Source organism: Euleptes europaea, chromosome 5, assembly GCF_029931775.1.
Source record: "Euleptes europaea isolate rEulEur1 chromosome 5, rEulEur1.hap1, whole genome shotgun sequence".
NCBI classification, from domain to species: Eukaryota; Metazoa; Chordata; class Lepidosauria; order Squamata; family Sphaerodactylidae; genus Euleptes; species Euleptes europaea.
In genome coordinates, this window is record NC_079316.1 from 44,479,240 (window position 1) to 44,494,842 (window position 15,603).

Consider the following 15,603-nt stretch of genomic DNA (forward strand, 5'->3'; position numbering starts at 1 on the left):
TGGGCTTTGTTACAATTTCTAAGAGTTTGGACAGCTGTTTCTAATAGCGTGTACAGAAGAATGTTCCCCTAAGAATCCATAAAGCTTCTTTGCAAACATAGGCTTGCAATCTGAGAGTGATTCATCCAGTGAATTTCATGTTGTTTAAAGGGGCTAGGAGCTGAATATAGTATATGCCGACTTTCTCTTCCACTTAAGGAAGAATCAAACCGGCTTACAATCGCCTTCCCTTCCCCACAACAGACACCCTGTGAGGTAGGCGGAGCTGAGAGAGCTCTAAGAGAGCTGTGACTTGCCCAAGGTCACCCAGCTGGCTTCATGTGGAGGAGTGAGGAAACCAACCCGTTTCACCAGATTAGAGTCCGCTGCTCATGTGGAGGAGTAGGGAATCAAACCTAGTTCTCCAGATCAGACTCCACTGCTCCAAACCACCACTCTTAAACACTACAGCACGCTGGCTCTCTAGTGTATAGATATTCATAGACTATTTTCCAAGGAATTTTCCTTGGATTGTAAGCTCCTTAGGTCATGTTGTCATGTACTCTGTGAAGTGCAGTGTGTATTGATGATGCTATATAATTATGTAGGACTCTGCAACTTTGCTGTATGGTTGAGAGTAGGGAAAAACATTTCAGCACATAGTAAAGAACATGTAGGCAAATTGCTGTGCCCATTTTCTGTGGTTACTCCCCTGTACTATATATGCCTTGAGAGTGGCTGTGAAGTCAATTTTGGCTTGTCTGTCATCATTACATTCCAAATGACTTAAGAGGAATTGTTCACTTTCCCAAAGTTGTGAAGCATACAGGATTTACTTTTAAAATTATTAAATGAAGTATGTAACATCCAAATACCAATGGACAATCAACTTTCAACCTTATGATGGCTTCATGATAGTTTTCCTTGTGTTTGCATTGTTTTTATGCAGGATTGTTAGTTTTCCCTTTTTGTTCTCATACAGTTAACTTGAACAACCATGCAATTTAGTGACCTCTTTAATGGCATAATTTTCTTGACTTAGTTGGAAACTCTTATTTTCAGCTTTTGATAAAATTAATAGCCTCTTTATCTTTCTTTTTTTTTTTATAAACACTGTAGGGGCCAAACTCCTGCAGAATCTGATTTCCAGGTGCTTGAAATAGCTCGGAAGCTGGAGATGTACGGCATAAGATTTCATCTGGCATCTGACCGTGAGGGGACAAAAATTTACTTGGCTGTTTCACACACAGGTGTGCTAGTATTCCAGGTAGGCAAACGCAACCTTAATATGAAGTATTTTTAGTAATGTTGGAAAATGTGTTGTTTCCAGAAGTAGAAATAACCATTTTCTGTCTTGTGTGGTAAAAAATACAATTTTCTTGCTAGAATTAACCATTTCTTTGCTAGTGCAGTAACAATTAGTCCTGAATGAGCAGTATTTCCTCTTGGCTACCATAACCATATTTCTAGGCCAGAGAGAGAGACCAGTGGGAAACTGTCACAGATAGAAGCTTGGAGGGTAGTTGTGCTTTCTGGATTTGGAGAAAGAGTACGTATGGGCATGATTATAGTTTCTGTTGGCCCTTTGATGCTGGGAGTAAAGCATGGGGGCATGTCATGGTTGCCATCGTACCTGTGAAGAGTTATGTAGAGCAATTACATAATCACTTCCCAGCATTCAAGGCTAAGGACAGATGTACCTGAAACAGATGAGCTCCTGAGATGAAGGACAATTCGCAGCTGTCTTTCTCAGTGTTAAATGGCTAATATCTACATAATGCTGTAGTTGTTCCTTCACTCCATAGAAAAGAGGCTGAGAAAGGGATCATACCTCATAGCATTGGGAGTGTTGTCTCACCATTTTGGCATAGCAACATCATATTTATCTCTTTTCAGATAAAATCAAATTAAAGTCTAGGATTTAACAGAATTCTCAGTACTTGGAGATGCTTCTTGCCTTCTTTAGATGAACAAAGGCAAGTGGGATTTATAAGTATTCCCTTAGATAGGTTCTTTAAAGGCCTTGTTATTTAGATGATAAAATCCAATCAAAGGATAAAGTTTAAGTAGAAAATAAGTTTGACAGTGTAAGGCTGTTACTTCTTTGAATTTAATACTCCTTATTCTCCTCAACTTTGCCATATTATGTTTAATAGGGTAATACAAAAATCAATACTTTCAACTGGTCCAAAGTTCGAAAAATAAGCTTTAAAAGAAAACGATTCCTTATCAAGCTGCATCCAGAAGTGCATGTAAGTACTGCCATGGCAATGTTTGAAACTTGTTTAACATAAGCTGATATAACATATGTGTATAAGAATTTTATAACTTTACACCTTGCAATAAATGTAATTATTTTGTTATAATGTTTAGTTTGTAGCTCAACCTTTGAAGCTCTCTCTACATATTTGGTTGAGTTATTACTGTGAACGTTTCCATGTGAATAAATCCTGCATTTTAACTGTATTATTTTCAGTGTTTGTAATTGAGTTCATATAAGTAGCTGTGGAAAGAATTGTAGCTCAATATTTAAACAGTCTGATTGAAATAGTGATAATCTGATCTAAAATCTGTCAGCAACAGTTGCAAATACTAGCTGCTTTATGTCTGCAGAACAGTAACATACTGCATATTTCTACATGCGTATGTTTGGTGCAAGTCAGGCTTGTACATAGCCATTTACCTGAGTGGCTGTGAAAGGTAAGAAGCACCTCCAGACAACTAAATAGGGAGCTTTTGTAAATTGGAAGTGGGTTTTTTCTTCTACACCATAAACAACTAGTATAGGCATGCATGGACAGGTGTGCTAGTAAAAACTACTCTGTCAGTAACTTGTGTGAATTCACTTGTAAGGATAGCATTGCTTTCACTCCTCTGGTATTCTGCTCATGTATTGATTTCTGTGTAAATTTTGTCAGCATTAAATTTTACATTAATATCTCCAGGTATATATCCAAACTAGTAAGGATTATTCTATAGCTGGACTTCAGCAAAATTCAGTGTAAAACGTTCAGTTCTCTTTCTTGCTGCAAAATTCCTGAATGCTGTACAGTAAATTTTCAGGGTCTGCATGGAACTATAATAACTCTATTTAGTTTTGAGTGCCATTTGTGCTTTCAATTTTAGGGTCCCTATCAGGATACTTTGGAGTTTCTTTTGGGCAGTAGGGATGAGTGCAAGAACTTCTGGAAAATCTGTGTGGAATACCACACTTTCTTCAGGTTATTTGATCAGCCAAAACCAAAGGCAAAAGCAGTCTTCTTCAGCAGAGGATCATCTTTCAGATACAGGTATGATATGACCAAGCTCATTTTGATCTGGAAAAAATGAATCCAAAAGAAAAACTTTTCAAGTAATTCCTTTTAACTTAAAGATTTAAGATTTTATTTCTTGAGTAAAAGAATTATTTACTCAAAGCCCAGAATATTATGTACTGCCTCTCCTGGTGCACCCCCTGAAGGACATTACATTCCACTAATAATAACTTGTTGGTGGTCCCCAGCCCCAATAGTGTGCAGCTGGCCTTTTTCAGCCCTGGCTCCAGTCTGGTGGAATGCTCTCCCTAGTGACATCAGGGCCCTGTTGGACCTGAAAGAGCTCTGCAGGGCCTGTAAAACAGAGCTATTCCATCAGGCCTACAACTGAAGGCAGCCACAGGTGGTTATCAATGCTGGCCTCCCTATCCCCCCTTTTCTTGTATAATGGGTGTATTTTATAGAGGGGTGGTCTGCCTGCTTGGCTATGACATTTATTATGCTACAGCAGGTGCTACAGTAATTTGTGTTGCATCTGTTTTTAATAATTTGTGAATCTGCAATTAATTGTTTTAGATGTTTTAAGTGGTATTTATATATATATTTTGTGATTTCATTGTCGTTACCCGCCCTGAACCTGGTTTTGGCTGGAGAGGGTGGGCTAGAAATATAATAAATAATAGTAATAATGTACTACCTGTGAAGATTGGTTATAATGTTTATACTTATTGCTTTGCAGTGGGCGTACACAGAAACAGTTGGTGGATTATGTTAAAGAAAGTGGGTTGAAAAAAATTCCCTATGAAAGGTAACTCTTCTATTAACTAGCACTCTTTGTAGATGTAGACAAGACCAAAAAATCTGATATGGTCCAGTTTTAGCTTAAAGATGTGTTCTTTTGAATGGATCTCAGCTTCATGATCAGCAGATTGCATAGGGTTTCCAGACCTTGAGCATGTTGGTCATTTGATTAAATGTTAAAACAACATTGTGAAAAAAATAAAAGTAAAGCTGAGCCTGTTCTGTTTTTACCTTTTTAAGTATTCATTGTGCCTAGATACATATTCAGTTTATTTGTATGTTTCCTGTCTTGATCAGCTTTCCTCTTCTGCATACAATTCTGATTTGTAATCATAATAAGATTTTAATAGACACAGCAAGCAATCCTAAACGTGTATACTCACGTCTGTTCAATAGGGCTTAATCCCAAGAAAGTGCTTCAGGTAATTGCTGATTGTATGATAAAGTTCAAAGGCTTACCTACTTACTATTATTTATCTTTAGAATCTATAAATACTTGCAACTGACCTCTGAAGAGGATTAGGCATGTTATCAAAGATTTTAGGTTGGTTGGTTGAAATGTGATGAAGCATAAAGAATTATTTTTCACGTATTCTCAGCATAATCTCTGTTTACAGGAGGCAGAGCAAAACTAGAATGTCTGCTCACACCTTGAATCCTGATGCACCCAAACAGGTTGGTCTTGTAACAAACCTTTTAAACACCATGATTAGAAAGGTTATGGAAGTTTAACTGAAGTTTGGTTCTGAAATATGAAAAGAGCTATTTCCTTCTTTTAACAATGTATTGTTATTGATTGTTGCACATGTTAATTTTTATCCTTCTGGTACTAATAAATGAGTGTTTACAATACAATTTGAAATAACTTATAGGCTTCTTTTAGATGCCATGGACAAATCCCAATTTGTTCATGATGTGAATAAAGGGGGTGGGTCGCCCCACTGTTGTGGTGGTTTGGGCATTGAGATGGATCCATCTGGGGGAAAGCCATGCCTGTGCGCCCGTCTCCCCCGTTTAGGGACCCCCTTAAGGGGTCTTGGGAGTGGAGCCCATTCAGTGGTACACCCAGCTTGGGGGCTGTCAGCTGGCTCTCATACAGTGGCAGATGTCTCTTGTTTGATTTACTGTTAGCCTATAAAATACCACAGAGAGGAAGATATTCTTTTAATTAACAAATAAGAGAACTTAAAGTGGTTATACCGTCCAACTCATTGTTTTATGTTAAGGTTTTAAAAAAGACTTCACACCTTATCCACTAATGTGAGTTACCAACGGATACAGCAGGGGTTTCCAACCTTTCTGACCCTGCAGGCCCCTTTGGAATTCTGACACAGGGTGGTAGGCGCAACCACAAAATGGCCACCACAGGAGGCAGAGCCAAGCACAAAATGTCAGGGAGTGAGGTTACATATAACTCTAATAATAACTCTTCAGCATTTCAGGCAAGCACTCTGTTTAACAGGATGCTTTTTTAAAAAAAATTATTGCATGCAAACAGCTTGCCTTCAGTCATGGAGTGAAGATCCACGTAGCGTCAGCTGCTCCCAAAGCAACACTTCAAAAAAATCTGCACAGCCAATCAGAAGCCCTGCTGGGCAAAAGCCCCATCTAGACCTACCCACTTTCTGAAAACACATGTCGGGAAAGGTGCCAGTAGGCACCATGGCACCCACAGGCATCACATTGGGGTGATACAGGATAAGAAATTCAAATCAGTTTTTAAAAAGCAGTTGTAAGATGGCCTTGGATGAATTGAATACTGACCTTTGAAAATGTGTGGTAAAGTTGACAGTTCTGTTATCCAGAGTTTCCTACTATGTGTGAATCCAGTACCCACTGCAATTACCACATGTTGTATTTTAATGAACTGTAATAATGTATTTTGACTGCCTTAACTGGACTGTAATTCTGGACTTCCAGAATTAAACTATTTAAATGGTAAAATGGAATAGAAGTGAGAATATACAATGTTTTTGCCTGCAGATATTATTTTAATTAATCTAAGGGAAAAGGTCAAAGGGGGGTTATTCTGTGTGCTTGGGAATGGATGGTATGACCAGATTTGGTGGTAGACTACTTGCCTACTTACCTAATTGATTCCAAGTAGTCTTAACCATTTGAATGGTCACTTAGGGGCATTTGCTTGAAGAGAAATCTGGTAGTTGCCATAATACGTTTAACATGCCACTGTCTTCACCCCATCCCCCACCCCAAATACCAGTCTTAATCATGTGTTGTAGTAGTGCTATCTAGTGGTGGGGATTAATCTCAGTATACTCACTGCTGGATTATACTAGGCATCTTAGTAAAATTTTAATTTTGTGTTTTGCAAAATGTATGTTATGGTCTTCTGAATAAAATATCTCAATTTACTCTCTTAATACAAATTTGATTGTTCAAGCACACATGTTTAGATGTGTGATAGAATAGTTTATTTAATAACAATATCTTTTCTTCTTTCAGAGTGTCTCTTTTACAGAAGGATTAAGAGCCCCTGTGCCTAATGCATGTACATATGCCTCCTTCCATTTGGATAATATGTTATCCACAAATACTGCAAGTGTGCCCACTTTCACAGAGAGCAACCCTTTCTTTTTGGAACCCAGAATATCAAATACAAGGAGCTCAACAGGAGAAGGAAACAGTGGACCATCAGAAGAAACTGGGAAGAAAGTGGCACAGCAACCTGGATCACCAGTACTCCAGACATTCCAAGGTGTTGGATTTTGTAATATTGCAGGAAACTGCAGCCCCATGTGTCCTGGAGTTGAGAGTGGCTATGATTTAGATGTAGCAGTAGAGAAGTGTGGCAAAGCAAATATGGTTAATTGTAAAAATGACAATGATGAGGATGACATTACCATGGGTGTGTCCATAGCTGCTAGAGAGCATCAGCCCCAAGGTAGGGATGTCCCATTTGTGAAACTGGTTAGCTCCCATCTGCATGTTTCAGAGGAGTTCATTGATGATGATCCAGCAGAAATTTCCTTTTTTGCTGGAGGGTCTGAAGCATTTTCTTATTTGTATGATGGTTTAGAGTTACAGGAATCAGGTCTCTCTCAGGCTCTCTCTAGACATCTCTCAGGCTCGCCTGCTTTAACTAAAGAAAATCTTCAACAAAATATGGCATCTCCTCAGTCAAGTCCTGACAGGTATTCTATAGAAGCAGTGGATATGAACATGGAAGATGAGTTTGAATTTGAAGGAGAAAGTGATTTCAATGGGAATGAGCGGCCGTCAGATACCTCAGAATTATTTGAAGTTAAAGCTCAGGCAAGCAGAATGCAGAGTCTTCTGAGTCCTTCTGAAACTAGTTCGCTAATAAACAACCGTTCCGAAAGTAGCTCTCTCAACAATTTGGCATTAAATGGTACATCTTTTTTGCACAGTTACAGCTCAGCTAATCATTCTGAAGCTAGTTCAATGGTGAACTTTCCAGCATATTCGGTTCGCTCTGAATCCAGCTCAGCTTTTCAGTTCACTGATATTATTGACCAACTAGAACAACTGAGCTATCCACCTACCACTACAGAAGATTCTAGCAGTACTGATGACTCATGGGATTCTGAAACTGCAGCCCCATTAGACATAAACCTCTTTTTTAGCAATCCCTTTGCTCTAGCTACTGGAGAGAATTTCAGCCTTGATTTTCATAATAATCTGAAGAATCTTGCCCAAGAAGACAAGTCAGAAAAAACACATACAAGTCATTAAGATTTTGGTTAATGTGGCACATTCATTTATACTGTCTAAATCAGGATTTAAAACAGAGGCAGAATGTAGATAGTTTCTGACCTAATTTGTTCCAACGGCTGGATTTCAAACTTACACACTCTAGCTACATTCCTCCACCCCCCCAAAAAAAGTATCATTGATAAGTTTTGTTCGTTGGAAGACATCCCATGATATATATAATCCACTATATCTTTGTTAACGTGTGCTGTATTATAAACTTGTTAGCCTCTCAGGGTAGCTAGCACATCTGTGATAAAGGGCAATATACTATAGCTCTTTTGCATCAGGCTTTGTTGAATTCTGTCTGACATAGGGAAGAGTTGTCACTGAAATATTTCCAGCCTGTGCAAAACAAACAAACAAAAAACTTTGCTGCATGCCTCCCAAGGATCAAAATGGAGGTGACATTTGAGAGAGCATGTAAGGGTACCACTGTGAATTCTGTGGTAGTGGTAAACTTTTTGAGAAATGTGAGAAGGCACTTGGCTTGTTACTATGCTTTTCTCAGAGGCTTTATTGTGCTTTTATGAGTCACGCAACAGAATAAAGCCTGCAGCTTAATTGGATCAAAATATGAAAAGCTTGCTTAGAGTTAGGAGGAATACTGGAGGAAAATGCTGCAGCTTTTTCTTTGAAATGCTGCTTTCAAGGAAGTGACCTTATGAATGTTAGAAGAATGTGAATGAGCAAAAGTCCCCAGTTGGAAAGCAGTCTGTAACATGACTCATATTTAAGGTGGTATGGAAGACTATGTTATGTTGGTACAGCATTAGCAAATTCGTTTTTCTGCTTTCCTGGTAAGTGTGCGAGAATAGATTCTAAGTAGCAAAACATGAATGAAAAACCTTGTGCAACAAATAAACTGAAATGCTGGTGGGTGTGTATTTTGGGGGGGAAATCCTGCATTGAAAATTCATTTGGCTTATCTGTCTTTTTGGTCTACTATCTTAACTGCTTGTATAAAGCAGAAGATGGTCAGTTTTCCTTTAACATGAGCAAGATGTTGCTAGTTTGGTATACCCTGTGATCACTTCATATTTATTCTATATTTCCTGCTGTATGACATCATAGTTTAAAAACCATTTTCTAAGTCTTTGGACCTAAACTTCTGTTACATTAATCTGCTCAGTGGCTTGGTTCTCATCTAGAATTTCTATGTGTGTGTGGATGACTTTTGCCAATTCCCCCCCCCCCTTCCCTATGGGTCTTCTGGGCTGCTATGGGATGGGGTATAGGCTAAGATCATCCTTCCCCTTGTGTGTGCAGAAATTCCAGACAGGTTCTAAGCCAATGTATAGCTCAAGGTAATGTAAGGATTATTTTTGGACTACCTGTTAATTTAGTTTGCATTCTGCTTTCTTTGAGCCGTTCCACAGATGTGATTGGCTTTGGCTAGCAGTTTGTACGATAGCTGTAATTACTGAAGATTCTTGAATATGTCTCCTGTTTAGATAGGTTTCATGTTAAGGTAGTGGTACCTTAAATAATGTAATACATACCACAGAGGACAAGATTTGGATGTTGTATTAAAACAGAAAGAATCCAAATTAGATGGCTCTTTTGGTGGAGGAAGAGTCAGTGAAGTTGGAAGGACTCCATATGTTTGAGGAAGTCTTCAAATGTTGCTGAGTAGAATGGTAGGATACATGCCATTGTTCAAAATCTGCTAACTCTACACATGTAGTTCATACAGATAGCTTCTGTGGCTAAATAATATTTAGAGATCATTTGGCGTGTTTTCTCACAAGCAAGGCACGAGCATGCCAATTCACTTCAAAATATTTGGTGTAAAAGAAGTGTTTGGTAAACTTAAATTGTTAACTTTTCCTGCTGAGAAGGCTGGTAGATTAGAACCACTGCCATCTTTCCATTTAGGGCCATTGCATCAATATCTTAAGACCTGCCTAACTTTAAATATATGAGTTCTCAAATTCAAATTTAGGATACAATTTTCAGAAGGGCCTAAAAATACTGATGTCCACTAACTTTCACAAAGGCTTTTCAAAGGGTCATTTGGGATTATAGCTGTTGTTTCTTAAAACCCCCAGCAAATACTTCTTTTTTTAAAAAAAAATACCTATTTTTAAAGCAATCCATTTGTAAGATCTTTTCTTTATTATAAACTTTAAAATTTAAGTGCCTTTTAAAACAAAAAAATACATTTTTATTGTTAACATATCAAATTAACTACATCCAATAAGAAATAGATCTCATATTTTAGATATGTGAACCTGTTAGTTAGTAAAACTTGATTAAAAATATATATGTTTGCCTCATCTTAACTGTGAAGCAAAATTTGGACTGACACAGCTGAAAGGAAATGCATTTGATAATGTTACTTACTCCCTGGTGGTTCTTAAGAATTTGAGATGTGGATGGCAGAGTGGACAATAAAATGTTGGCTTGGGATGCTGTTAAGAAGCAAAAGGTTTGGACTTTCTCTCTGGAGCTCAGGAAGGCCATGCCTTTATATAATCATATAGAAAAATCTGTTTACACAAGAGGCCAAGAGGTGTCTTTTCCCTTCCAGGGGCCATAGCTTACCCCCTTTCTTAGAAAGCTGTAGTCCAGCATTTGTTCTTTCTCAATCCAGATAGGCTATAGAAGCCATTATTTGTTAATCCTAATAGATAGTGCAATAGTCTGAATTCTACCAAGTTTTTAAATTTTGGGCTTTGCTGCCTACTTAACACTAGCAAAGATATAATTGCTGGTAGCAAATTACTTTTGTCTGAAAAGCTTGGCATTCCAGTGTTCTGTTTTAGCATTGTTCATGTGAATAGCTAAGTATAGTAACCGTGACTAATGATAGCTTCTCTGTCAGGGAGAGTGGGTGAAAGAGATGAATGATATTTACATAATGGCTACTTATTTTTCATAGTTGCAACAATATCTATGTAAATATATTGAGCTTCATTGTACATTGACAAAGTTTTTGATTGCACTTTATGGTACAGGGGGAGATAGTATGAAATATCTAGCTGATTTTAATAAAGATATACCCCAGCAATCTATATTTTAACCCATCTAAAATCATAAGAAATCATTCAGATCTAAGAGTGTAGTTGCTGGAGGTAAGGGGAAGGATGAAGTATAGGTGAGTGTTCTGTACTTAGCAATCATACACAAGCTTTGCAGAACTGGCTACATGTAATCTGAGGGTATAACCTTTATAGAATTTAAAATATCACTTGTTAAAGTAATCTGATTGTGTTATTAATCACGTTTATATTTTATCATTTGCCTTAAATAAGGAGATCTTGCATTCAGGTTCACTTTTAAAGGATGTTAATTAACCTTTAAATTACAATAAAGTTCCTGTCACACATATTTTATATAGGTGGTATGTGCATATTAAGCCCTTAGAAGGGCATTAGCTAAATTACCTGTTGGTAATTCATTCCCATTATTGTCATTTTGCAAATTTTAAGGTTTCAGACTTTTAAAGCGTAGGTTATAATGCTAATTCCCATGTTACTCCCTCTTTAACATAATCCCCAAATGCTGCAAATAATTTATTCAGTGTGCATAATGTGATTTTTTTATAGTTCTTTGCTTATCTTAAACTGTAGATTAAGTTGATCACTTTTATTTGTGGAATATTAGAGGATTCATCCACTTAATGAAAAACATTCCCTACATTTTCAATGTGGTTCATTGATAATTCAAACAGATGTAGTGGATATCTTAATTTACATTTTGTAAATTTGCCATATTGATTGTGTAATCATAGCTTCAGTTATGTTGGGCACATCTCCAAAAATATGGATTCTCTGTATTCATGTACTGCAGAAGATTACCTTCAGATCTTATTGGACATATACTTTCCAAGTTAGTCCTGATGACTTGTGCCTTGGTATTGGCTGGTGCTGATATATTCAGCTGATATATTATCAAAACTGGTGCTGATATATTCAGGAAATAACCACATATCTAGAAGCTGGAATTTCTCATGCATCTTTTTGATCATAAATCGTTTTAATACATTAAATGTTACAATTAGTTGTTTTATATATTTTTGTTTTCTGTTGAAATTATTGATATCTTCACATTTGTACTAATTTTGAGTATTAAAGTTGTTTATACAATAAAACGAGGAAGTATTTGATATGAACAAAAATATATGCGCTTAGCTTTTATTTTTCTTGTTTGTAGACAACCCCTCCATCACTGCTATTGGTTCTGTTAGGCTGCTTTTTCATGATTAGCTGTTTAACAATTAGAGGAGTAGCTGTTTTTATTCCAACCACTTAAGTTGTCATAGAATATAACTGAGAATTTTTTAACCAGTTTTCTCTTTGACTGCTCTTTAAGGAAAAAAACAGCTATGGTCATGATCTTTTCAGGTTAAGCATTCTGTTATTACTGTGCATATACACAAGTAAAAACCTAGTTGACTTTATTCATGCAGATACAGGTTAGGTCAAAGGTCTGCAACCTGTAGCTCTAGAGTCAAATGTGGTTCAGTATGAAACCAAATATGGTTCCTTAAAAAAGAAAATTAAATCTTCAAGTTCAGGTATACTGGAGGGGTAGTGGGATGCTAAAGCACCAGTAAGTGAAAGGAGTGGCAGGCAAAGGGCTTTGGGCAGCCCATTCCTGAAAGGGGGTGGAGCCACATAGGAACCGGCGTGACCACTACGCTGGCATACATGCCACTTGCACAGGGCAACTCACACTGGCCCCGGCGCACCACGCAGCAGTGTGAGCCTCTTGCACCCGCACCTGACACCTCCCTGGTGGTGTATGTCCGGCACAAATGGTTGCGCTGGCATCCTGGGAGGCATACCTGGGAAGTTCCTGGGGGAAGACCTGCCTTTAGGCAGTTTCCTAATTCCGTTTCAGCCTCAAAATGCGCCATTTTGTAGGCATTGGGGTATGCTTGCAAAGGAGTTTTTGGCTAAAAATAATTTTAAATTCATTTTTGGACTTGCTGCGCTGACAGAAGGTGCACGTGACTGTGCTGCCATCTAACCCCACCCCCTTTCAGGAGTGGGCTGTTAGAGATGCTTTACAGAAAAGGAAATCATGGAGGTGAACCCATTGGAAACCCTTGCACAGATTTATGCCAGTACACTAAAACTGTCACACAAGGCACTCCTGTGTATATTTATGCGCTTACTGTGAGATGTCATGTGTGCCACTTCCTAATAAAGGACTCACAACCAACAGTTTTTGAGCTGCAGAAACTGTGGATTATTAACATATCAGTAATGTTAAATTATATAAATCAGTTATACAAATGGGCTTTTTTAGATGGGATCTTTATTGATATCGTTCTCTTAAGTTTGACATAGTTTAGCTCTTTAATTGTGTAACAGGTTGCTGACCCCTGGATTAGATGATAGGTCACAAAAAAGTTAAATAGTCAAGTGAACTTGGTTACACCAATAAGGATTACTGGATTTCAATGTTTTTATAATATTATATGAAGTTACTCTTTTTTGTTTTTCCGTTATTACAGCTTTGTTTTTGTTTGTATTTTAAAAGATTTTGTTTGCTTTGTAAGATGCACTCAGTTCAGTCTGTTTGTTTCTAGTAAAACCCTGGAATTGGAAATATGGACCCAGCGATGTAACTTTTAGCTCATCAGATTAGGGCTGGTGAGACTCCAGGTCCCCATCAGCCATGAAGTCCACTGTGTGATCTTGGGCCAGTTACTAGCTCTTTCAGCCTTAGCCCACCTTGCAGGAATATTGGGAGGATAAAATGAATGAGGCAAGAACTGTGTATGTCTTCCTGAGCACCTTAGAAGAAGAGCAGGATAAAAATGCAATTAATATAGATACATCAAAAATATTAATAAATAATTCATTTTTTAAAATAAATACATCAAAAACATTTTTGAAACTTTTGGTCATACCTGTTTTTTTTGTTTTGTTTTGTTTTTGGCTTTGCAATTCAGACCATAATACTGAAACATAGGGCATAATTTTCGGGGTTGGATCCTATGGGTTTGTTCCACTAACCTTCCTCCAGCCCAAGGTTCCTTCACTTAACACAAGAGTTCTTCCACTAGCAGAACAAATCCATAGGATCAGCGAAGAAAATGTCTTGCTTTTTTAATTGATTCTGCCTAATCTGTGTTACAGTATTACAAATATTTTAGTGTTGGTTGCTAGTTTACATGTGGTGCTGAATTATGACAAACACAGTAATGTTTTAAGAACCAGACTATAAGCAGGATAGATGGTTGGATCGAAAAGTGTTATTCCATGAGAAGGATTTTGAATCCAACCCAGTGTATTTCACACTGCAGGCTAGAGAACTACCAAGCTTTCTAAAAGAGAACTCTGTTCTTGAAGCTTGAATAATTTTATATGATGTATCATACTTAAGCTTTTTTTTAGATTGAATTAAAATAAATGAAGGTGTGCAAGGAAAAAGTACAAACAAGCAGGAGGAATTACTGCTTTCTCTGGAATGCTACCTTTATAAGTAAAAGAAGTTATACTTTCATGTGGAAATATACAGGTAAGTGTAAAGATGTCTTAAAATTACTATGACTCAACTGAAATGGGAGTAGTACCTCCCCCCCCCCCCCAGCTAAAAACTGCCTTCCCTCTTTGGGTGTCATTGGCCTTTTCAGTGTGATTTTGTGTGTGTGTGTTTTATTTGTTTTTTAATGTAGAAATAGTCCAAAGAGAAGATTTCTAGACACAAATACAGGCATCTTAAACCCCCCCCCCCTTATTCAGGCTGTAGCAGCAGCACTCCCCTGTGGCCTCAATTACCTGCTATCTTATTACCTTTTTATTTTGAAATCTGAATCAGGTTTGTTTGTCCTCAATGACATTACCAACCAGACAAATCTGGCTACATGATGACATATTACTGTGGAGGCTAATTTTTATAATAAAATAACAGTAAAACAATGGCTTGGATTTAGGCTAGCGTTTCCACAGGCACAAGGATTTCCACCCATGGAGTGAATTTTGAGGGAGAGATGTGGAAATTGTATTGCGTGGGTGGCAATGCTTTCATCAGGGGACACAGTAGTTTGGATTCAAGCAATCAGTTGATCTTGGAAAAAACAAATGAATGGTCATGAAAAAGCTAAGCCTTTGGAGTCTTTCATGTAATGAATATCCAATGAATGGATATCCAGTGAATGAATATCTAAACATTATCTTCACATTTCCATAATTAGCAGATTTTTCAAAAATAAAAAGTGCATACTGTTTACATAAATATGCAGTATAAGAGACACGTGAACAAAGTGTTCGCTGTTGATTGGGTTTGTGGTTGACTGAAACACTGCAAAGTGTTTGCAGGGGTTGATTGGGTTGTTAAAACAGCCTTTGAACAAGTTGAGCCAAGTGGACCATTGTAGTGTTGGCAGGGTTGCAAGGGAAACAGCAACAATGCCAATGGGTGACTTGATTTTGTTTGCTCCTGGTCATTAGTAGCCTACTGAGAATTTTCCATGTAAGTTGAAGGGCCTGTCAACCTTTGGTACCTAGTAAAGTTCTCTATTTGAGGCCATTGAATGTTTTTTAACATTCTGGGTCCTGGTAGCCACCTGGGTCCTGGTAGCGCAATAATAATCATACATCATAAAACTCCATCCTACATTAACATGTACTCGCCAGCAAAAATGTTTTAAATGGCAGGTCAGTTGATAAAGAAACAATCTAGTTATTTGGACATAGTTTTTCCCCAAGTGTTAATTATGTTCAAGAACTGTAATCAGGTTCTTAACCCATTTAATAGAATTCGCTATCCATATATATTGAATTAAATAGATTTTTTTCTTATTTTTTATTTCAATGAAACATTCAGGAAACTGTAGAATAACAGTGTGAATTGTCATATGCAGTTGTCCATTTTATCT

At 37.5% G+C, this 15,603-nt stretch overlaps 1 protein-coding gene across 1 annotated transcript in view; it reads left to right on the forward strand.

Moving 5' to 3' along the window:
• Positions 1-15,603, forward strand: part of FARP2 (FERM, ARH/RhoGEF and pleckstrin domain protein 2) — a 92,971-nt gene that overhangs the window by 47,546 nt on the left and 29,822 nt on the right. Inside the window, exons 8-13 of the mRNA XM_056849619.1 lie at positions 1,099-1,246; positions 2,136-2,231; positions 3,106-3,269; positions 3,973-4,041; positions 4,652-4,709; positions 6,498-6,750. Of these exons, the coding sequence (XP_056705597.1) occupies positions 1,099-1,246; positions 2,136-2,231; positions 3,106-3,269; positions 3,973-4,041; positions 4,652-4,709; positions 6,498-6,750 (788 nt within the window). The remainder of the gene's footprint in view (positions 1-1,098; positions 1,247-2,135; positions 2,232-3,105; positions 3,270-3,972; positions 4,042-4,651; positions 4,710-6,497; positions 6,751-15,603) is intronic.